The 23,379-nt window shown below is 47.7% G+C and overlaps 1 protein-coding gene across 15 annotated transcripts; it reads right to left on the reverse strand.

Annotated features, from left to right (window-relative positions):
- Window positions 1–134: 134 nt before the first annotated feature.
- Window positions 135–23,370, reverse strand: RAB2B (RAB2B, member RAS oncogene family). Of its 15 annotated transcripts, XM_084806335.1 has the most exons (10): window positions 23,032–23,370; window positions 22,339–22,543; window positions 21,317–21,401; window positions 18,969–19,040; window positions 16,508–16,575; window positions 14,487–14,569; window positions 11,276–11,368; window positions 8,513–8,624; window positions 7,158–7,226; window positions 135–4,344 (listed from the first exon to the last, which is right to left on the reverse strand). In XM_084806335.1, exons 3-10 carry the CDS (start codon window positions 21,324–21,326, stop codon window positions 4,240–4,242), a joined length of 612 nt encoding a protein of 203 aa, XP_084662461.1. In that variant the 5' UTR covers window positions 21,327–21,401; window positions 22,339–22,543; window positions 23,032–23,370; the 3' UTR covers window positions 135–4,239. The 15 variants fall into 15 exon arrangements, with proteins under 15 accessions (XP_084662461.1, XP_084662459.1, XP_084662463.1 ...); XM_084806333.1 differs by lacking the exons at window positions 21,317–21,401; window positions 22,339–22,543; window positions 23,032–23,370 and adding an exon at window positions 22,659–22,823; XM_084806337.1 differs by lacking the exons at window positions 21,317–21,401; window positions 22,339–22,543; window positions 23,032–23,370 and adding an exon at window positions 22,659–22,823 and having other exon boundaries at window positions 8,443–8,624.
- Window positions 23,371–23,379: the final 9 nt, after the last annotated feature.

Consider the following 23,379-nt stretch of genomic DNA (forward strand, 5'->3'; position numbering starts at 1 on the left):
GAGCACCTTCCAGGAAGTCCCGCTTTGCCGAGCGAGGCGGGGGACAGAAGGGAAGCGAGAGCGGGGGGGCCTCGTCCCGGCGAGGCTGTCTAAAGAACCGCCTGATTCACTTTCTGCACAATACGTGTTTTTTTTTTTTTAAAGAAAGAACCCGTTATTAAAGCTGTATTTATGGAGCGTTTGGCCGTGTGGCGATGTGGCCATACGTATTTTATCGCGTCCTTTTTCAAGGCAGTCGGGCGATAAGATAGCCACCTATACAAGGAAGCCATCTTGGCCTGGCTGAGGGGGCAACGTGTGGCCTTTCAGATGTCTTGGCCTAGAACTCCCAACATCCCTCACCATTGGCTATGCTGGCTAGGGGTGATGGGAGTTGTAGGCCAAAACATCTGGAGGGCCACAAGTTGCCCACTCCTGCATGGTGGTGGTGGGAGGCGAAATATTAGGGGCAAGGCCAACTGTGATTCATCAACCTTGTTGCCAAAATAGTTACTTATCATTGTGCACAGGCATTGTTTATTTGACAAAGGTCTTTTATCACTGATTTGGCCTTCACAACCGCCCTACAAGGCAAGCCCTGTTGTCCCCAGATGGGGAAAACAGGCTGGGTAGAATTTTGGGCCACAACATGTCAGCCTGATCCAGTTTCTCAGGACCGGAATTGGAGACTGATCCATTTAATGATAAAGCTGATGCAACACTTGAGCACTGAGGCAGTGCGTGGTGGAAGTTGGATTTGACTTGCAGATTCTAAGATTTAAGTCCTGCCCGTGTTGGACAAGTTGCACTCATGTCCTGCTTGTGGGTTTCCCGTAGGCAGCTGGTTGGCCACAGTGTGAACAGAGTGCTGGACTAGATGGACTTTTGGTCTGATCCAGCATGGCTCTTATGTTCTTATGGCTTGATCCTTCTCCCCAGCTGACAAGTCACAAAATACAGAGCAGGGTGGGGGTTACAGACACCATCATAAGACTTATTTTAAGTATTTACAGAGGGCATTTAAATGCCTGCTTATAGCTCACAACCTTGTTCTGTCCTTGAAAAACTGATCTCCACCCATCCTTTCCCTTCCACTCCCCATCCTTAGTGTGTTGTCATTTCAGTTTCTAAGCCTGACGGCAGGGCCTGTTTCTCTCTCTCTCTCTCTATTGATGCAAGCTGCTTCGGGAGACAATAATTAGTCTGAAAAGTAGGATAAAAATGCAGTAAATACATATTTTCAGAGGGGTCACAGTCTGTTGCAGCAAAAACAGAGTCTTGTGGGTCCTTTAAAATAATACATTATGTCCACAAAAACTGATGCCATAATATATTCGTTAGTCTTTAAGGTGCCACAAGACTCTAGTTGTTTTTACTGGAAGTAATAAGACTTAGTTTGCCGGTAGGATTTATAACCTGGATGGATTAGGGTGGGTTACTCACACTTTTAGAATGTGAGGTTTAAAGCATGTGGGGGCCAGGGGCGGGGATGGATGTGTGGGGTGGTAAGAGATAAGTGTCCCACCAACCAGTCCACCATATACACAGGAAAGATTCCTTCATGCTCCTTTATTTTCATAATGTAGGTACTTCCTTTGCCAGCAATGTGCTTACTCAGCTACTTCATAAAGTGGGCTTAAAATCTTCACTTCTACCAAGTTATACTATAATACTCGTTTTCTCCTATTGTATAGCAGTTGCTGATATTTGTCCTTTTTGACTTAAAAGTTGCGATCCAGAGTCTACTTACTTTGAAACCATTGGGATTTACTTCTGAGTGCACATGGTAAAAACTCAAGACCGTGAAAGCAAAGGACATCCACCAGAATACCAGCTTTCATGGTTTGGGCAAAATTGTTCATTAGACTCATCATTTAAAAAGAAAAAATTATGGCTGGTTGTGTATCACATACTGAAAACTCTTTATTATTTCTGATATCCATTGTAAATATCTATCTCCTTTCTAAATGGTGGAGAAATAGTCATATAATAAGCAGCTGACTCAAAACATCTTAAGAACAAAAAGGTGCCCCGGCAATTACACTGGGCAGCGAGTTTTCTTTAAGAAGTATGTGGATTTATGTTCTATACTCCAAAAACAAAACAACCAACCACCAAGTTTTATGTTTTACAAAACGACCACCATGTTCTACAGAAACCAGAGGCAGCAGCCACCATTTTAGAAGTTACTCTTTCTTTTCTCCTATGAAGGAGAGAATGCCTGACCTAAAATGAAGTCCGCTGTACCATCATCACAAAACAAATTATACTTACTTCCCCCCCTTTCAGAACTATTGTTGCTCTTCATATACAAATATATGCATATTCACCTTTTAAAAATTGACATGTGGTGCAATCCTATGCATGGTTACTCAGAAGCAAGTCGTGCTGTGCTCAATGCGGCTTACTCAACCAGGTAAGAGTGATTACGATTGCAACATCAGAGTTACTTAATCTAAGCCAGCCTGCCCCAACCTGGCACCCTCCAGATGTGTTGGACTACAACTCCCAGCATCCCAGGGATGCTGGGGGTTGTAGTCAAACACATCTGGAGGGCGCCAGGTTGGGGAAGACAGATTTAAGCCTAAGAATACTAATACACATGTGCAAGCAATGTGTCCCCTTCTTATAAGAACTAATACACATGTGAGGTATGTAGGATATGCTCCCCCTTCTCATCAGAATAACAAGCATCTCTCTGTGTTTTTGGCATTCAGCACACTGTGTCATGCCTGCCCCCTCCCAAGACACCACTCTTCCATTGAGGGGAGCCCCTTCCCCTGCTTTGAATCTCGTGATCATCTCACCTTAACTCACACACCCATTGGACTTCCAAGGTAAACAGCTGACAAACTAGGCTCACTCCACCATGGCTCAATGGTAAGCGCACAGGCTTTGCATGCAGAAAGTCTCGGGTTCAATCCCCAGCAACTCCGCTTACAAAGGATCAGACAAGAGGAGATGTGGAAGACAGTTCTGCACCTGAGACCTCAAAGTGTCAACAATAGTGAGCTAAATGGACAAAGAGCTTGATCTGGTCAGCTACCTTTGCTTATCTCAGTGCTGTCCCTTTCCCCAAGGGGGACTGTGATGTCGCATGTTATGAATCTGGGTTTATATATGTGTATTAATGTTATGACTCTAGGTTTTCTGCCAAGTAGATCTAGCGTGAGAGTGGTATGATTGACAGGAGGTATCATGTATTTGCATATGTGAGATGATTGGCTGAGTGTTAGCAAAAAATGGCCATCTAGCCAAGAATGCAGCGTGGCCAGAGTACATAGGCGAGGATCGCCTCCATGCTACGGCCACCCTGCGCTGGATACTCAGTAGCCTCCGACTTCCGAGGCTGCCGACTATCTCAACAGGATTGCGCCCTTATTTACAGATTAACATCTTAATTTTATAAATAAGAAATATTTCTATGTTTTATACAATCTTATGGCTACGGCTCATGGCTACAAAAGGGTAAAATAATAAAGAGAGTCATATAGGTCAGAATAAAAGCCAGCGTGCCCTCGCAACTCGGGAAGAAAAGGTGTTAGACCTGAGGTAAAGATCCCAGTGGCAGTGTTACTGTGTGTGGTAGAAGGTGTTGCCTGCTGAGAGAAAGGCTTTATAAAACGGTATTCTCACTGGTAAATAGGCAGGAACGCCACAGGGACCCCATTCCAAGCAAGGCAAGTTCTTTGTGCAGTTGTTGGTAGCTTCTGTTAAGGATCTGCCAGACAGAATGTGGAACAATGGAGTCCTTTTCATATAGCTTTTCCCTTCCCCCTCCCAGTATAAAGACATGTCAGAGGAAGTGAAACGTGGAAATGTTTAATATGAAGAAAAACAACAGTGTGGCATAGCTTCAAGTCTAAGATCAGATAGAGCAGGTAAGATGACTGAACCACTGGGTTCCATAAGCCCAAAGCGTGGAATGAAAATTTCCCAATAGCAGGAGAGGAAACAGCTGAAATATGGCACAGACTGGGGGAAGAGTGGCTCCTCACCTATAAGGAATGTCAGGGGGTGATGGCAGAGCTCAGAATAATCAAAGGCCCCCAGCCAGAGACAACTCTAGGTCCAGAACAGTCCCAGTCCCCATGTCCGGAGGGAGGGGGGAGCCTGTAACAGGGTCGAGGTCAGGTTGGATCGGAAGATCCCACTCCCCAAGCATGGAGGGCCTGAAACTGAATGGGAGAGAGAGAAAGTGAAGCGCCATCCTCTGTGCGTTCCCAAGCCACAACGGGCCTGGCTGGATTTTGGGGAAATTCAGCAGCAGCCCGATCGGTCTCCCGAGCCTGGAGGACCCTGGCGGATGGCGGATCCAGGTTGCAGAATCGAGGACTGCTGGGGGCCGATCCTGATGCCGTTTCCCTTCAAGAAGAAGAAAAATAAAGGGACTCCGATGACATGCATCCACAGGAAAACCAGCACTGCCTTGACCTTCCTCACTGTACCATTGCACTAGCCCTGCTAAAACACTTAGGGCACAATCCTATGCACGTTTAGGCAGAAAAAAGTCCTGCAACTCCCAGCATGCTGGCTGGGGAATGCTGGGAGTTGCAGGACCTTTTTCTGCCTAAACATGCATAGAATTGTTCCCTTAATTTCCCAGTGACCTCACTTTTTACAGTTCTCCCGTCCCTCCCACACCATAAATATACCATCAAGGAAGCCTCAACAGGATTGCGATCTGAGGCCCACCTGCCACCTTTAGCCTTTGGGATGGGGCATGTGAGCCAGTTAATGAAATGCCACCACAAATATGCACCCGCCGAAGGTTTAGGAGCAAGGGAAAACAAGAAAACTATTGGAGAGAAGACGAGCCTTGCCAGATCAAAGCACGGTCCATCCAAGGGGCGGCTCACCAAGTAGAATGCAGCCCAACGGGCATACGTTTATGTATTACATGTATAGTCCATCCTTCCTACAAGGAGCTTAAGCAGTGCACAAACTCCTCCGCCCCACCCCAAATTTTATCCTCACAACAACCACATGGCAAAAATTAAGCTGAGAGATCATAACCAGCCCAAGTTCATTCAGAGTGCTTCATGGCTGAGTGGGGATTTGAACTCAGGTCTTCCTAGTCTAGTCCAATACTCTCTAACTGTTACACACACTGGCTCTCAATGTCTGCCATGTGAGTAATGATACCTCCTGTTTTTACAGTCCTAGGCAGGCATCGAGAAGAGGCTTACTGAGTCTCCTCTCGGTTAATGTAACAGAAAAAGGGAGGAGATATTCCTTAACCAGGAATCAGAATGTGTCTATGTATGTAGATATAGGGCTGGATCCAGACTCAGTCACACTAAGAGCAGACCCGCTGAAATCAACTGAAGTTGCTTTCATGACTACTTTCCCATTGATTTCAATGGGCCTACTCTAACTATAACTAAATCTGGATCCAGCTTATAGACGTTAGGATTAAAACAACACAGTGCTCCAAATATGAGGGAAAAGGAGGTGGGGGTCTTAATGGAATCCAGAAACCCCATTCCAGTCCCCCCAACTGTAGTCTTCAAAAAAACAAATAGAGGGGCAGCATTCCCAATCCCACGGTAATTTGGGCATTGACAACACCTACTTCAAAAAACCCTTTAAATAAACTACAAACATACAAAATTCATCAAGCAACTCAACTATGACCTCAAAAGGTTTTAAGCCCAATACACAAATGTATCAGCAGACATCCAAACAACAATGCTCTTGACAGAGCTAAACGTGGTTCTGCCCGACAGCAAAATTAAAAGCTAAACTTTCCATTTGTCGAGTGAGGACGTAAGAGGAGCCCTGCTGCATCAACCCAAAGACTTGTCCAGTCCAGCATTTGGTTCCCCCAGTGGCCAGCCAGATGCCCCAATGGGAAGCCCACAAGCAGGACGTGAGCACAAGAGCACCCTCCGGCTTGTGATCCCCAGAAATGGGTATGCTGCCCTGTTCAGCCTGGCCCTCTCCATTCAGCTCTGGAAGAGCGACACCATTCTTTAAGCCAAAGGTGTTGAACCCTTTTCAACCGGAGGGCTGAATTCAGTTTTGGAAAAGCATCCAGGGGCTGCACTGCAGTGGTCGGCGGGGCCAAAGGCAAAAGGGGCAGAGCTGTAGACAAAGGGGGCGGTGCCAAAGACAACACACTCCCGGAAACAAAGTTTCAGGCTAACACTACTTTATTGGGTAAGGACTAGCATCTTTACCAATGCAAATTCTAGGAGACCCTCAGACTACATAGGACCAGCTAATCCACACATCTATGAATATCAACAGAGGAGACGAAGCGGAAGTTAGAGAAGTTGCCAGCAGTCTGGACATGAACTTCTCAGCCAGACTCGCTTCACAGGGATGCCCCTCCGTTAGGGTGGCTCCCTCTTACGCTGGCTTCGACGAGTGGCCAACCTCGTGGATGGTCTGTGCCTACCCCTAACTTTTCCCGCTTTGCTCTGCGATGGACCCTAGCGTCCCTCAAGTCACGCCCCTTACCCTCCTCCCCCGAAACTTGAGTTCTCATGGTGGAGAAATGGGGGAGCCATTCAGCCTGGGCCATCTGTGTGTCAAGGTCTTGGGAAGAAAGCCTCGCCATATCTGGGCTCACTAGGGAGGGAGCCTTCCCCTATTCTGGCTGTTCCCATTCTGAATCTGAGCTGCCAGACATCTCCACACACTCAGATTCATTCCTGCCACCAGCATGTTTTCGCTTAAAGCTTCTACTGCCAGTAGCAAAGCATTAGGAGAGGCATTTCAACCTTTTTGAATGGGGGAAAAGCGCACAAAAATGGGGAAACCAGCCAACGTCAGGCGGGCGGAGGAAAGGGGTGGGGTGAAGGGAAGAGGTGTAGCCATCTGGGGAACCCCGGAGGGCTGAATTGGGACCCCCAGAGGTTCTGCCCCTCCATTTTAAGGAATACACCCCAAAATTCAAACCCTGGAATCTCCAGTTAAAATTACCAGGCATGGAGCAACAAACAGTCTGACCAGGTATAAGGCAGCCTGCAACGTTCACTGAAACCTTTGTTTCTTGTGCCATAAAATTTAAGGTTGGATTTGTTAGTCTTTAATACAAATCAATTAAAAATGCTTAAGCTACTTGTACTAATGCTCTGGCTGTTCTGCAATGATCTTCCCTTAGCCCCCCACCCACAAAATTCCTGGCTACGGGGTCGATGGAGATCCAGGGGGGCTTTTCTCCAACTCACTTCATTGGCAATATCAAACTGGCCCTGCTGGATCTTTGTGTAGATGGCTTTAGCTGTGTTGAGAAAGGCCTGGAAGAAGCAGATGGAAGGGAAACGTTTATAAATCAGTAAGAGGGGTAAAGGATAGCCATAAATGAAAGTGCCTGGTTTGGACATCCACATGGGACACAGTAAGGAAAGAGAAGGTCTTGTGCAGGAAGAAAGGTGTGGATGTTTGTAATTTACAAGTCATACTTGCAACAAAATGTTGCAGTACAGACTGCTCCTGTTCAGAGTTCCAGCCAGTCATGCCCTTTTCCAGAATACTCCATATCCATCCTCTTTCCATCCCCATTTTTTGCTTCCCCGCCCCCCTTCCAACAAAATAGTCAGCTACTGAACATGCTCAGTCTTCACAGAGCTGTTTTGTTTTGGGGGGTGGGGACGCTACCCCCTTAGGGTTTTTTTCCTGACAGTTTTTTTGTGCTTCTGCAAACAATGTGTTCCCCCAGACCTGCCAATATCTCCCTCTTGTGTGTGGGTGGCACTGTTTTGGCTACATAAGGATTAGCACTCAGCCCCTGAACGTCGCTAATAGAGGGAATTATGCAGGGAATTTTTTTTCTAACTCTTTATAGGACCAAGGCAAAGCTCAGCCACAGATAAATGCTGGATAGCCAAAATGGGAAGATGAGACTAAGCATCCTATAATCCACTCTGAGCACTTATGGTCCAGACAAAACATAATCAGCCCTGTAAACAGCCTCTCACCGGGACACCTGTGGCAAGCAAGAATTACATTCAAGCAACCAGGCAGGGAGGTTTTTCTCCAATGAAAGTGTTGTGGGTGGGTGTGTTTCTCTGCACACCCCCACCCCACCCCCCACTCATCCTAATGAAGTTCCAGAAAATGATCCACTAGATATAGTGGTGAGACAGGTTGACAAAAAAAAGAAACATCAAGGGACTATTAAATTTTTTCTTTGACTTGTCTGAAAAGCTGTACACATAAGAGACCCAGAAGAGTTGGGTGAAATCCAGGGCTGTGTGTATTGTGCCAGTCCCACACGCGTACAAGTGTAAACGCAGACTCGGAAGTGGTGCAGAATTCAGCTCCATTTAAGTTTCTGTTTGTTATGGTTGCTAAGATATGCCAAGATAAGAAATGTCTGGCAAATTCTCAGAACCCAGGGCTAAGCAAGGCTTCCAGGGAGCAGGATTTCAGTCCCTGGATGTCTCCTTGTGTGCCCCCCCCCCCCACTCCCATTTGGCTAGCAGGAGCAAAATAAATTATGCAAATGCATACAAACGCTTTCCCGATCAGAAGGGAGGCAAGGGACTAGGGGCAGGGGAGTTGCCAGCATTCCTTTCTTCACCTCTTCCACATTGGCTGCCGTCTTTGCTGAGGTCTCCATGAAAACCATGCCATGTTCCTGGGCAAAAGCCTCACCTTCTTCCTTCTGTACAGCCCGACGGCTCTCCAGGTCGCTACAGGAAGAGTAGCAAGCAGAACAAGTCAGGCTAGGGCAGGAGCATGAGAGCCTCAAAGGCAGAAACAGCCATGCACGCACACATACGTATACACACATACACAGCTACCTCATTTTTTCCTCTTCCCTCCCCATCACTTTTTCCTTGCATGTCTTGTCTTTTTTAAACAATAAGCCTGCAGGCAGGGACCATCTTGTTTAACTGACTGTTGGTAAGCAGCTCCAGTAGCCTTTTGGACTGAGAGGCAGGACAGACATGTATTGACTGCCTTGAGGGCCATTTTCTTGGTCGAAAGGTAGGTACAAATTAAATCCTCAAATAAAACAATAATAAATACATAAAAATAAAAGATTATGTCAGTTATAGAATAATAGGGTTGGAAGGGGCCTATAAGACCATCAAATCCACACCCCTTGCTCAATGCAGGAATCCAAACTGAAGTATGAAGAGGATTGGAAAGTTATCTCATCTAGCTGTCTGCCCGGAGCCATCTTGAAACCCCAGAAAAAACAAAGAAAAAGGCACCAGTGCTGGAGATGAATCACAGAATCAAAGAGTAGTAGGGTTGGAAGGGGCCTACAAGACTACTGAGTCCAACTCCCTGCTCAATGCAGGAATCCAAGTCAAATCATCCCTGACAGATGGCTGTTCAGCTTCATCTTGAATGCCTCCAGTTTGGGAGAGTCCACCACCTCCCTGGGTAATTGGTTCCATTGTCATATTCTCTAACAGTCAGGAAGTTTTTCCTGATGTTCAGCCAGAATCTAGCTTCCTGTAAATTGAGCCCATTATTCTGTGTCCTCAACACTGGGAAGATTGAGAAGAGATCCTGGCTCAATTAAATTAAGTGTGTGTGTGTGTGTGTGTACGCGAGCGTGTACCCTGTGCGTGTACACACACACAGAGGGAGAGAGAGAGAGGTGGGGGTGAAGGGTGCAATGAAGTAAGATGTTGTTTAGGATACTGGAGACCCATGTTGAAATCTCCAATCAGACAGGACAATCGCTGTGTTGTCTTAGGCAAAACCGACCATCACTGTTTTTCTTGCACTTTCAACTGACTTTCCCTTCTGTAGCCCGAGAGCTGGCAAGAGCCACCCTCCTCTGGTCAAGTGGAAGTCTGAACTATCAACACACGGAAACCAGCAGCAGCACCCAAGCCAAAAACATACGTTCATGAGCTGGCGCCTCCTGTCTATGCTCTACATCTAAACCACCCAGAGAGCTTCGGCAATGGGGCAGTATAGAAATGTAATAAATAAAAAATACATAAATAAAAAATCAGGGGTTCTGAGAAAGGGTGTAAAATTGACCCTTCTTTTACCATCAGGTGTGGCCAACTTGTGGCCTTCCAGATGTTCTGGCTGACAACTCCCATCATCCCTCACCACTGGCTATGCTGGCTGGGGCTGATGGGAGTTGGAGGCCAAAACATCTCGAGGGCCACATGTTACCCACCCCTGCTCTAAGTGACCATCCAAAAGCATGTGCATTTGTCAGCTATTAGCTGGTTCCCTGAGAAATTTTGAGTTCTCTGTCTCTGCCCACCCCACTTTAGCTCACTGGTAGAGCACTTGCTTTGCAGGCAGAAGGTCCCAGGTTTAATCTAGATAGAAAGGCTGAGAAAGAGATCATTTAGTACTAGTGCCAGTCAGAATATTTGTGCAAGACTGGGCTAGAGATGGGCCAGTTGTTGGGCCTCAATATAAGGGAGATCCATATAGCACAAGGATAAAAGAAAATAACAACAGTAAAAGCTAAACCCGAAACATGCTTGCCTGAAAATAAGTCCCACTGAAATCAACAGAGCTTATGTCCTATAAGCCAGCAGCCAGACACCCTACAGCTGTCAGGAAGAACGGATGCAGACAGCATGGGAAAGACAACATACCACGTACTGTAGGCCAGCCAATCAGCCCCTCCCAGGTTCCATTAGTGGTTCCTCCTATAGGACAGCCAATCAACCCTTCCCAGATTCTGTTAGCAGTTCCTCCTATACAACAGCCAATCAGCCCCTCCCAGATTCCATTGATGACCAACCACCCTTAAAGTGGAAGGAGGAAAAGGAGACACAGCAAGGTATTAGGGCCTTTGTTGGCCTTGCTTCACTATAAAACCGAAGAAGAAGACACAGCAAGGCCCATTCCACTGCACAACTGAACCAGTTACATTTTATACAACTAAAGCAGGAGTGGGCAACTCGTGGCCCTCCAGATGTTTTAGCCTACAATTCCAATCAGCCCTAGCCAGCACAGCCAATGGAGAGGGATGATGGGAGTTGTAGACGAAAACATCTGGAAGGCCATGAGTTGCCCACCCCGATTGAAAGAGTTAGCTGTCTGAAGGGTTTTTTTTAACTTCTGAAAACAAGCAGCAGGAATATAAACATACATGTGACTAGAAAAGTTAGAGAGACAGGGTGCTTCCAGACAAGGCTCTTCCTGTGCAGCTGTCCAGCCTCATTCAATGTATTTTACAGGAGGGTCCCAGGCAACGTCACTTTCCATTTGTAACCCTCCCATGTTTTGCCATCACTTTTCCCATTTGTTTTCCTTAACCCAAGAAAATCTTTTAGGGAGGGAAAGATGGAACCCTTGGCTGAGGGCAGGAATTTAGAGGAAGAAAGCAACACTAGGGAGCCCTGAATACCTTTTATTGCCGATCAGCATGATCACCATGTGGGAACTGGAGTGCTGCCGTGCATCCTCTAGCCAGGCGTACAGGTGGTTAAAGGTCTCCCGTCTGCGCAGAGGAAGAAAGAGAGGTCATGTTGCTGAAGGTGGACAGAGGGGAATGGAATCCGAGAGGGGGCATCCTTCCCCCTGCTCTCCAGGAGCTCGGCAGAGCCAGGGACCCACACGGCTCACCCCAAGATCTGTACAATAAAATGTGGAGAGAGCTCCTCTGAGCATGCAGAGAGTGTTCTTCCATAAGAATATAAGAAGAGCCGTGCTGGATCAGACCAAGGGTCCATCTGGCCCAGCATTCTGTTCACACAGTGGCCAACCTGCTCCTCACAGGAACCCCCAAGCAGGACATGAGTGCAACAGCACCCTCCCACCCATGTTCCCCAGCAACTGGTGTACATAAGCTCACTGTCTCTGGTACTGGAGGGAGCACATAGCCATCAGGACTAGTAGCCATGGACAGCCTTCTCCTCCAGGAATTTGTCCAACCCCCTTTTGGAGCCATCCAAATGGGTGGCCATCACTACATCCTGTGGTAGTGAATTCCATAGTTTAACTCTGCGCTGTGTGAAGCAGTCCTTCCTTTTCTCTGTCCTGAATCTCCCACTAATCAGCTTCATAGGATGACCTTCTACTATTTTGAGAGAGGGAGAAAAATGTCTCCCTATCCATTTTCTCTGCACCATGCATACCTTTGTAGGCCTCTATCATGTCTCCCCTTACCTGCCTTTTCTCCAAGCTAAACAATCCCAGCTGTTGTAACCTTCCCTCATAGGGGAGATGCTCCAGCCTCTTGATCATTTTAGTTGCCCTTTTCTGCACTTTCCATGACTTACTAAATAAACTGCAGACACCTCCTTCACATCTGGGGGGACAGGTTGTAGGTCAGGGAGTAAGACATCAAGGTTAGCTTGAGCCCTGCCTACTTCCATTTCACAATGCTGTTCTTCCTTATCCACCCCCAACAAATGCACTTTTAATCAGGTTAAAAAACCTGTAATCTAAACAGTATTATTTAGAATTTTAAAAACTACCATATAAAAAACACAATTAATCAAAATATAAAACACATCGCTAAAGTGGACGAGATATCATTTTACAACATAATTAACACTGCAATCCTATGGTTCCTAGGAGAGCATCCCAGGGTCTTTAAGATAGGTTGGATCCTCCCACTCCAAGGGTGGAAAGAGAGGTTTTCCCACCGAGGGGGAGATCTGACCTACAAACCCCCCTCCCAGACACTGTGGAAACCTCCGTGGCCAGTTCTGCTCTGACATCGGAGAGAGGAGAAAGGAGGCGTGCTGGGGGAGGCCAGGCTGAGAGAGGCTGCAGATCTGCAGGACTCAGCCCCCAAACCAGCTGCAAATCTGCACCAGTGTTGGAGCTGGTGTAAATTAGTTCTCTCTCATTGAAACGGATGGGATGAAATTTGGAGGTGGGGTGGAGAGATGGGTGGGAGAAATCAAAAACGCTGTTCCTCCCTCACTTTCACCCTGGATATTTTACAGGCTCTGAATTGGAGTTAACTCCCCACCTCACCTGACGCCACAGGCGGGTTTGCTCTGTAAATATATCTCTAGAAGTGTATCCTTAGTTTCGCCAGCACACTGTGAAAGACACTATGAACAGGTTACCATGTTGTCTGACTTCTTTGACTCTTATTTACATTGTTAGCTTGATACAACATCACGTTCATATTCTTCATTTCCCCCTGTCTGATAAAGAAGAGATCGGGAATAGTTTCCACCATCTAGTGCAGGGGTGGGCAAGTTGTGGCCTGCCAAATGCTTTGGCCTACAACTCCCATCAGCCCTGGCCATAATAGCCAATGGCGAGGGATGATAGGACTTGTAAGCCAATAGATTTGGAGAGCCACAAGGTTTAGCGAATGTATACTGAATTTTAGTGTAACGCAGCCTTCCTCTACCTGGAGCCTGCCAGATATGTTGAACCACAACACCCATCACCCCCAGGCTGGGGTGGTGGTGCTGGGAGTCATAGTCCATCTCACCTGGAGGGCACCAGGTTGGGGAAGGCTGTTCTAGCTTACTGTGGCTTCACGTTACCTTTCTCCAGCCACAAGGCTTGTTTTGTGTGACAACTCCAAATAATTGAAAGCTGAGAACTCCGGATCCTGAAAATGCCACATTCTGTTCCCTCCACCTCCTCCTCTTACTCCCACCCCCCAAGTTCAACTCCACACAGCACATTCTTAAGAACATAAGAAGAGCCCTGCTGGATCAGACCAAGGGTCCATCTAGTCCAGCATTCTGTTCACACAGGGGCCAACAAGCTGCCGACCAGGAACCCAACAGCGCAACAGCACCCTCCCACCCATGTCCCCCAGCATCTGGTGTACATCGGTGCTCTGCCTCTGGTACTGGAGGTAGCACACAGCCATCAAGACTAGTAGCCATCGACAGCCTTTTCCTCCAGGAATTTGTTGAACCCCCTTTTAAAGCCATCCAATTTGGTGGCCATCACTACATCCTGTGGTAGCGAATTCCATAGTTTAACTCTGCACTGTGTGAAGCAGTCCTTCCTTTTATTTGTCCTGAATCTCCCACCAATCAGCTTCATAAGATGACCCCAGGTTCTAGTATTTTGAGAGAGGGAGGAAAATGTCTCCCCATCCACATTCTCCACACTATGCATAATTCTGTAGACCTCTATCATGTCTCCACTTACCCTCCTTTTTTCCGAGCTAAACAATCTCAGCTGTTGTAACCTTCTCTCGAAGGGGAGATGCTCCAGCCCCTGGATCATTTTAGTTGCCCCATCCTGCACTTTTTCCAGCTCTACCATATCTTTTTTGAGGTGTGGTGACCAGAACTGTACACAGTATTCCAAGTGTGGTCGCACCAAAGATTAGTATAGGGGCAATATGATATTGGCAGTTTTATTCTCAATTCCCTTCCTAATTATGCCTAACATGGAGTTTGCCTTGTTTAAAGTGGCACCACACTCTGGGTTGACATCTTCACTGAGCTGTCCACTACAACCCCAAGATCTCTTTCCTGGTCGGTCACTGCTAGCTCAGATCCCATCAGGCTATACTTGAAGTTGGGATTTCTTGCCCCAACGTGCATTGCTTTATGCTTGCTTACGCTGAACCGCATTTGCCATTCTTCTCGGCTGTGCCGACTTGCAGACCTACAGTCGGGCCTCACCTGGTGATGTCATAGACCAACAGCGCCCCGGCTGCCCCCCTGTAGTACGAGCGCGTGATGGAGCGGAAGGATTCTTGTCCGGCCTTTGGGATGGAAGAGAACCAGTCAGAGGACCCAAAGCCTTCCCCAACCACCTCCAGAGGCGTCGGACTGCAACTACTCATCATTCCCAGGCAGCACGGACAAAGTGGATGCTGAGCCATTCCACCAGCCCTGCTGAAGCCCCCCCTCCGCCCCCCATGAAGGCTCCTCCTCCCTCACCTAACACCACCAGCAGCCATTGCAGCAGGTTGTAATGGATGGGGATGAGAGGGGAGGGAGGGTCATTCCATCAGCCCTGCGGAAAGGCTGCTTATTTTTTTCCTCTTCCCTCCCCATTCCTTTTTCCTTGTATGTCCTCTCTTTTTAGATTGTAAGCCTGCAGGCAGGGACTACCTTGTTTGACTGATTGGGTGCTGGCTGGGGAAAGCTGGGAGCTGTAGGACTTTTTTCAGTCTAAGCATGAATAGGATTGTGCCTTAAGTAAATCGTTACAAATAAATCATCGGCCAGTCATGCCGCAACCAGTTGGCACCAGTGGGTTTTTTCTTTAGCTTCAGCGTGGGTGGGGGACAAAACTTTTTTCAGAGGGGTAGGGAAGAGGCTGCATGGAAAGGTTTAATCCACCCACCCCACTTGCGCACAGTGGTCCTGATTGGGGCCCCCGCTCGCTTACACTAAAATAAAAAGTAGGATCAGCCACACCCTGTGCATTTAACACAGTGTATAGTTTAGCCCCCTGGAAGTCAGTTCATCTCTAAGGAAAGGAACTTTCTGGAAGCATCTGTCTGAGCAGGTGAGGGGCTGAATGTGACCAACTTGTGTCAGTCATGAGTTAGGGTGGAATTTAAAATGTTCACTTCTTTTCCATCTCTGGCCATATTCAGTGTCAGGGTAACTTTTTAAAAATTCAGAATGAGTACTGCAAAATTAACATGTGTAAACATTGGCTTGTTCTGCATCCTATTTTCTGCTTCCGGTTTCTAAAAATATGTGGAAGCATGAGAGAGATGAAGCAGCTGAGGGGCGTATTTGGCGAACTAAGCATGGAGATTGGCAAGAGGTGGGCAGTTAGTGACAGGTGAGGGGCAGAGGAAGGAACTCAAGTTGTTGGGGACATTAAAGAAGGTGCTAATGTCCTGCCATCCTGATTTCCGATCCTCCCTCTTTTCTTTCTTTCCAACCCTGCAACCATGAGGACCGGAATCTTTAAAAGATGTTAACTAAGCTCCTCAGGACTATGTTTGCTCAGCAACAAGGTGAAGAACTGATGGCAGTGGGCAAGCCAGAGTGGCTGCAAGCCAGCCTGCAAGGAAAGCTCAGCCATCCACGCACTTAAGAGGGCAATCCTATGCAAGTCTAGACAGAAGAAAGTCCCACAACTCCCAGCATGCCCCAGACAGCTATGCTGGGAGTTGTAGGACTTCTTTTCTGTCTAAATATGCATAGGGTTGTGCCCAAGTTATGGTTTGTATGGCACCTGGAGAATAATTTGTTATAATGTGACTAAGAAATGGGATAATGAAAAACAAACAAAACCATCTTGGCTTGAAAAGCAGCCCTATCCCTCTGCCTTAACGTTGTAGTCTTGACCTCCTGTGACCTACCCTTTCACCCAGCCCTGTCTTTCCCCAGTCCCAAGCCACAACCGCATAATACCAGTCTCTCTCTTCCCTTATTAAGGTCCTTGGCTCCTTGCTTCCTTCTAACACTTCAGCTCTGGCACACTTTTACCAAGCGGGCTGGAACAAGTATTTCCTGATCAGCGATACATACAAAGGGTAGAATGCTAGATGGGATCAGATGCCCAAGAGAGAGAGTGGCGGGGCAGGCCGGTGGGGGAGGGAGGGAGGGAGGGAGACATGGCAGAAACGAAATTAAAATGCCTTGGCTGTCTTTTGGCAACCCAGTCCCCCCAATATCTCTCCCATACACGCAAGCACACCACGGATGGTAGGCACAGGGCTCTCAGAGGTCCTCACCGTGTCCCAAATCTGAAGCTTGATCTTTTTGTTGTCAATGGTGACCATCCGTGACCCGAATTCCACACCTGGTAGGAAAAGGGAAGAACAGGAGGAGGGTTTTGGGGGCGTGGGGGAGGCTGAGTGGGCCTAGCTCACTGCCCCCCCCCCCCTCCAGTCCTGGCATTGCCAATGAGGTAAGATTCGGGGAGGAACAGACCAGGGGATTGTATGGGGATTGAGAAAAAAGGATGCCTCTGAGAACAGCCAGAGGATTAAATGGATCCACAGTAGCAAGCAAAAAGAGGGGAAAGAAAGAGAGAGAGATTCAGCCATTTTATCAATATATTTTGAATATTACATAGCCTGGCAAAACAACCCAGGGTTCTGGGTTTGCACATAACAACAACCCAGAGTTAAAGCAACCCAGACTTGACAGCTCAACAACAAACCATGGTTCTCTACCTGGTTGATTGTGGTTAACAACCCATAGTTAACCCATAGTTCGAGATTCACAACGAACGCAAGCCAGAATTTAACAACCCATACTCAGTGCATACTCTGGCTTGCCGTTACATGGGAACCGGGATGATACCTTCACTTTAAAGTCCTCCATAGCCTTGTCCTACCCTATTGTTCAACCTCTGTTTCTCATTGTAAGACTGCCTGTGACCTCTCCTCTTCCAGGCCTATCATCCACAGCCACCCAAAGGGTTCCTGCTTACCTAACTGATTCTGGCTGATCTGCTGTGCTGCGCCTTATGCGTGAAACTGCCTCCTTGAACACATCAGTGGCACACACACACTTCTTTCAAACCCTTGTCAAGATCCACCTTTTCCACCCTGCTTTTTGATATAACTCAAATGCTCATTCCCTGGCAATCGTAATTCCTGACTGCAACCCAGCTTTAAGTGTGTGCACTGGCATTTACCCACATTCTTCCCTCTCTACTCTTGTCTTTGGCTCTATAATTATCGTTATTAGGAAAGGGGAGAGCGCTATATACCTTGCAATATAATATAAGACTCTAAAAAAATTGTTAGTTGTGGGTTCGTCTTAAGACAGAAGTGAAGGACCTCAGGCCTGGAAGCCAAATCCGGTCTGTCTCAGGGCCAAATCCAGCCCACCTGGGTTCCTCAGAACACTATGCCTCCTGCCCCTGAGCCTACCCTTTTAAGAACATACGAAGAGCCATGCTGGATCATACCAAGGGTATATCTAGCCCAGCATTCTGTTCACACTGTGGCCAACCAGCTGCCCACGGGAAACCCCCAAGCAGGATGTGACTGCAACAGCACCCTCCCACCCAAATTCCCCAGCAACTGGTGTACATAGACTCACTGCCTCTGGTACTGGAGGTAGCACATAGCCATCAAGACTAGTAGCCATTGATAGCCTTTTCCTCAGGGAATTTGTCCAGCCCCCTTTTAAAGCCTTACAAATTGCTGGCCATCACTACATCTTGTGGAATTGAATTCCACAGCTTAACTATGTGCTGTGTGAAGAAGGACTTCCTGTTATCTTTTCTAAATCTCCTGCCAACCAGCTTCATGGGATGACCCAATCAGGTTCTAGGACTATGAGATTTTCCCCAACCACCGATCATTGGTGGTTTCCTGGCTTCTGTGCCAGTTTTCCCCACATTCTAAAAGGCTGAAATGCAGAAAGAGTTTCTACTAAAATATGCCAGTATTTTTGGGCCCGTACCTTTTGCCTTTGCCTCCATCCACCATTGGAACATGGCCCCCAAGGGCATAGCTGAAATGGAATTCAGGCCCTGGGCTGAAAGAGGTTCAACACCCCTGCTCTTGGATGTGAGGCAGAAAATAAGTGTTCAGATTAAAATTAATGAAACAAAATAACCGCTCCTTTGTTTTTTCTCAGTGAGCATTTCTACACCAGGCTAAACTCCCACAACCTTACCGGGCTTTCTGCTTGTTTTCTTTGCAGGATTACAACAGGCTCCTTTAGACAGAGAACACGTGATGTGGAATTGAAAACTTCCTTTCTCAGCAATGCTCTATACGTTCAGTGAAACAGCGCCATCTAGTGGCCAAATTACACTGCTGATATGCTGTGTTAATTTTCATTTCAGCTTATCTCCCATGTTTTTGAAAGTGGGATAACTCGGGAAAAGCGCGGGAGATGTCCTGGAGGTTGACGACATCAGGTAAAGGACCCGCAAACCTCCATGGCCAATCACAAGTGTGCAGTAAATTGCTCATGGAGAGAAGCCCATTGCCCGTCTTAGGTTATAAACACATTTCAGACAGGGGCCTGTCTATTTTGACTACGTAATTCTGCAAGGCCAACCACGTATTCTGACAGTGCTGTTCTAATTACCACAAGAGTGCTTCTCTGTATATAGAAAGGGAGTCTCCATCCATTCACATCCCCCACCCCTCAATACCCTAACCCCCAATTTTCCCCCTCCAGTCCCAACACATGCACCAACGATAGCCATTTGGCACCAGCACTCACCAATTGTCAAGTCATGAATAGCCGTGAACCGTTTGTCTGTGAACTGTAGCAAGAGGCACGATTTCCCGACACCTTTGAAAAAATTATAAAACACAATCACAAACTGTTCTACTAAAAAAGAAAGAAAAACGGATCGATGACAGACGTACAAGTTGCACAGAACCCTCTGACAGCAGATTTACACGCTTAATAGTTCTGTCCTATGCATGTCTACTTGAAAGTAAGCCTCACAATATTCAACAGGATTTGCTCTCATATAAGAATACGATTTCAACCTAAATCACAGAGATGGAAGAGGTCATCTAGTCTACTCTCCGCTCAATGTAGGATCTGCAAATTCTCCGTACTTTTCTTTGGGACTTTATTTCTTTATTTAAACATTCCTACCCCACCTTTTGGCCTCAAAGAGTCTAACAGTAAGCTAAATATATTGGGCTGGATCCAGATTTACTCATAATTTATTTATTTATTACATTTCTAAACCGCCCATTAGCCAAAGCTCTGGGTGGCATAGTTAAGGAGCAAAATATATTAACAGTGAAATCAGATACTGTTGAAATCAATGGCACTTCAGTTAGTCATGGCAGAGGGAGATGACTGTGGGAAGTAGAGCCATTCCACCAGCCCTGCTGAAAGGTTTACTTCCCCCCCACCTCTTCCCTCCTCATTTGTTTTTCCTTGTGTGTCGTGTCTATTTAGATCTTGTGTTACTGATTACTAAGCCGATCAGCAAGCCTTTTTTGGCTGAGGAGCGGCATTAAAAAAAATACTTTAAATAAATAAATAAGTCCCACTGATCTTAGTGGATTCACTCCAAGTATGGGTAAATCTGGATCCAACCCAACAGTAATAAAACCATTAGTGAAAATGAACCACTTGACGTCATGGAATAAAGCCTCTGATGATGAACATGGTGGCCAGGTATGCCCATATGAGACAGCGTGGGGCTGCCTGTGAAAAGGGGTTCGGAAATGACAGCTAGTGCAAAATGTGGCAGCTAGACTGTTGTCTGACATCCACTTTAGAAACCATATATCGCAGAGGTCCCCGATATTTTTGGACCAAGGGCACATTTGGGAATTTGAGAAATTTCATTGGCACCACCACAAAATGGTTCCCATAAGGGATGTGGTTAGTCACATAATGGCTGCCATGGGGGCCTGGCTAGTCGGGGTGTGGGGGGTGTGAGGGGAGAGAAACAGCAAGGCTAGAGGTTGGGAGGGGGAAATGGTAGGGGTTGCTTCCTGGCCCAGCCAATCTTCCTCCATCCACACAGACTTTTCTCCTTTGTGCTCTCTGTCTCCACTCCCAGTCTCTAGCATCGCTATTTCTCTCCCCTAACCCCTTGCATTGCTATTTCTCTCCCTTCCCTGTCCCTTGCCTCCTCCTTCCTCTCCCTTCCCTGTCCCTTGCCTCCTCCTTCCTCTCCCTTCTTAGCCCCTAGCCTTGCTTCCCCCCCACACACTTACCCCTTTATCTTGCTCTTTCTGTCCACTCCCAGCTTCTAGCCTTGCTCTTTCTCTCTCTACCACCTCTTTACCTTGCTCTTTCTCTTCCCCTTTGGCCTTGCTTTCTCTTCTTGCCCACTGAACAGCTGTTCTGCAGCAGGTTCAGGAACTGGAAGGAGAACCTGGTGCCCTAATCATTTTCAATTTATTAACTTTTTTTTTTTTTAAGGGGGCAGAGAGCGAAGTGCTCTGTAAGCACCAACTGGAGGCAGCCACGGCTGCTGCATTTGGGACCCCTGATATATTGTCTGACTTTAACCAAAGACACCAGATTCCAATTTGTTTCCAAGCCCAATTCAAGGGCCTAGTTTAGACATATAAAGTTGGGGCCATGATATCTGAAATGCCACCTCCTCCCTTGTGAGCAATCCTGTAATCTGCAGTCTTCATCAGGGCCCTGTTGAATGTCCCGCCACCAAAAGGGGCTAGCTTGGCAGGTATACAAGACAAGGCCTTTCTAGTAGCAGCACCCTGACTGAAGAACTGGGCTCCATCTTATCCAGGCAGTTTCATACAGGCAGTAAGAATGGCAATTTTTCACTGGGCCTTTGATGGATACTAGTACTGTTCTAGTTTGTTTTAAAGCACAATTCCCCGGCCTGGTGCTCTCCTGTAGTTTTATACATCGACTCCGACCAGCCCTAGCTAGCGTGGCCAATGGTCAGGAATGCTGGGAGGTGTAGTCCAAAACATCAAGAGGGCACCAGGTTGGGGACAGCTGTTTTAAAGAGTGTTTTGCTTGGGCTTTTATTCAGTTGGGGTTTTATTTACTGTATTGGTTTGAACTGTGCATTGCTTTGAGGGCCCTGGTGGGCAGAAAAGTGATTTATGAATACTTACAATAAACCATAATAAAGACATTATTCAGCCTGGCCCTGAACTGTTCAGGGCTTTATCCTGATCATCTGTGCCTCAAATTCCACACCTGGAAGGAAAATGCAAGAGCAGGAGGAGGTTCTAAGGGCTGAGGCTCAGTGGGCCAGGCTAACCCCTCTGTCTCAGCATCGCCAATAGTCTTTGACCCATATTAGGAGGAGGAACCAGCCCTTTGTATTACGCCTGACAATGGACCTGAAGCGAGAACACTGTAGTGGCCAAGATGAAAAGAGCTTTTTTTCATTTAACTTCCCCACTTCGGAAAGCAGGAGGGAAGCCAGCACTTTAGGGTACACCATGAAAGACGTGCTCCCCTTGGTAGTGGCGGAGTATGCATCTGTGCTGGGGTGATCGGCAGCACAAGTGAATGAATGAGTTTTTCCTTTCTTCTCAGTACTATACAGGCATTGTACATGGAGCACTTCAGGGCCTCATAAGAGGATTGCATCAAAGAAATACTGCGGCCGGGGTATGCACACTTTGCGGGATCGTGTCACTAGACCATGTCCAGTCCCACCCTTGTGTGTCGGAAGAATCCACAGTAGGAAGGGACTCTTGCGGGGGGCAGTCACTGTATGATTGATAATCTTACTGCTGTTTATTGCACTACAACAGCCTCATCAGAAGCCTAAGGAGAACCAGCAGAGACAAGACTTGGATCAAGGCAGGGCCGTTTCTGCCACGGCACTTCGCCTCTGGAGCTCCCTCTCCGTGTCTGTTCTCCGGGCTCCCTCCCGATTATTCCTTTTAAAAGAAATAAACCCAAAATGCTTCTTTGCCATCCCCTTTTGCCACCACCGCTGCTACTAATGCAACAACATCACTGGATTATAATTCACAGCTGTGTTTTTCTCTGTTTAAAACTGCTGGGGATTCCCTGCAATAGTGTCATACCTTTCTATTTTAGCCGCAGCAGGGATAAATGGATCCCAGCCTCTCCCTTCTATGGGCTCCCACTCCGACAGCCCAACCCTAGGCATGCTTACTCAGAAGGAAATCCCACAGCGTTCATCCACGCTTAGTCTGGAGAAGATGGGCAGAAGGCTGCCGGCTGAGGAGCCCTGGCCCGGGAGGTGGTTCTCTCCCGGCCGCAGGTTGTCCTTATCTGTAAAATGGGAACGGCAGTGCCCGAACGTCCTACCTCACAGGGTTGTTGTACAACTCATCACCATCGTAAGATGGGGCACAGTTCTGAAAAGCGTAAAACGTGTATCAAGCCCATTAAATACCACCACTATAAATAATACGACCCTCACCCCACTACCAGCCCCAGGCCCACAGACCCTCACTCTCCCCCCTCCCATACCAGTGTCCCCGATGATGACGTATTTGAAGAGATAGGCGTAGGACATGGCGCTGAAGCCCCTCAAGCCCAGCCCCGACCCGGGGTCCTCCACAGGCCGCTCTAGCTCACTCCACAGCGGCCGTCTCTACTGTTCCCCTGCTCGCTTCCCCCCTCCTTCGACGCTCTGGTTTTCCTTTTCCGGCGCTTCCTTGACTATGCCAGCAGCGGCGGCTAAAACTCATGGAGAAATCCCTGCCCCTTCCGTGGCCGCTCCGGCCTCTCTCTCGTAGGCTGCGGCCGCATTTCCTGCGACGCTCTAGGCAACCCGGAGGTACAACTCCGCAGTGTTCCTTTCCCTGCGAACCCCGCCTCCTCCTTCTTCTCCGCCGCCAACCGTCAAGCTTGGGCGGAATCGGCCGCTGGACGTCACATCCGGAAAGCCCGGAGCCGCTCTAAAACGCGTCCTCTTCTTCCTTCAGCTTAGGGCCGCTCTACCGCGAGAGAGAGAGAGAGAGCCCTACTCTCTACTGCTCCGCGCGGCGGCGCTCTAGCCTCCCACGAGCCCGCTCTCCGTCGCCTTAACGGTTCGAGCGAGCGTGCTGTGTAAGGAAGGGTGAAACGGCCGCCGGCGGGAAGCCCCGCCTCCTCTCGCCGACCCGCTTCGCGCGCGCTCTCACCCACCAGCCACGGAAGAGTTAAACAGGAGCTTTTTTTAAAAGGCAGCGGAACGCCGGGCGGAAGT

The sequence above is a fragment of the Heloderma suspectum genome, chromosome 6, assembly GCF_057233095.1.
Source record: "Heloderma suspectum isolate Gila_16-S chromosome 6, 16-S_ref, whole genome shotgun sequence".
Taxonomy (NCBI): Eukaryota; Metazoa; Chordata; class Lepidosauria; order Squamata; family Helodermatidae; genus Heloderma; species Heloderma suspectum.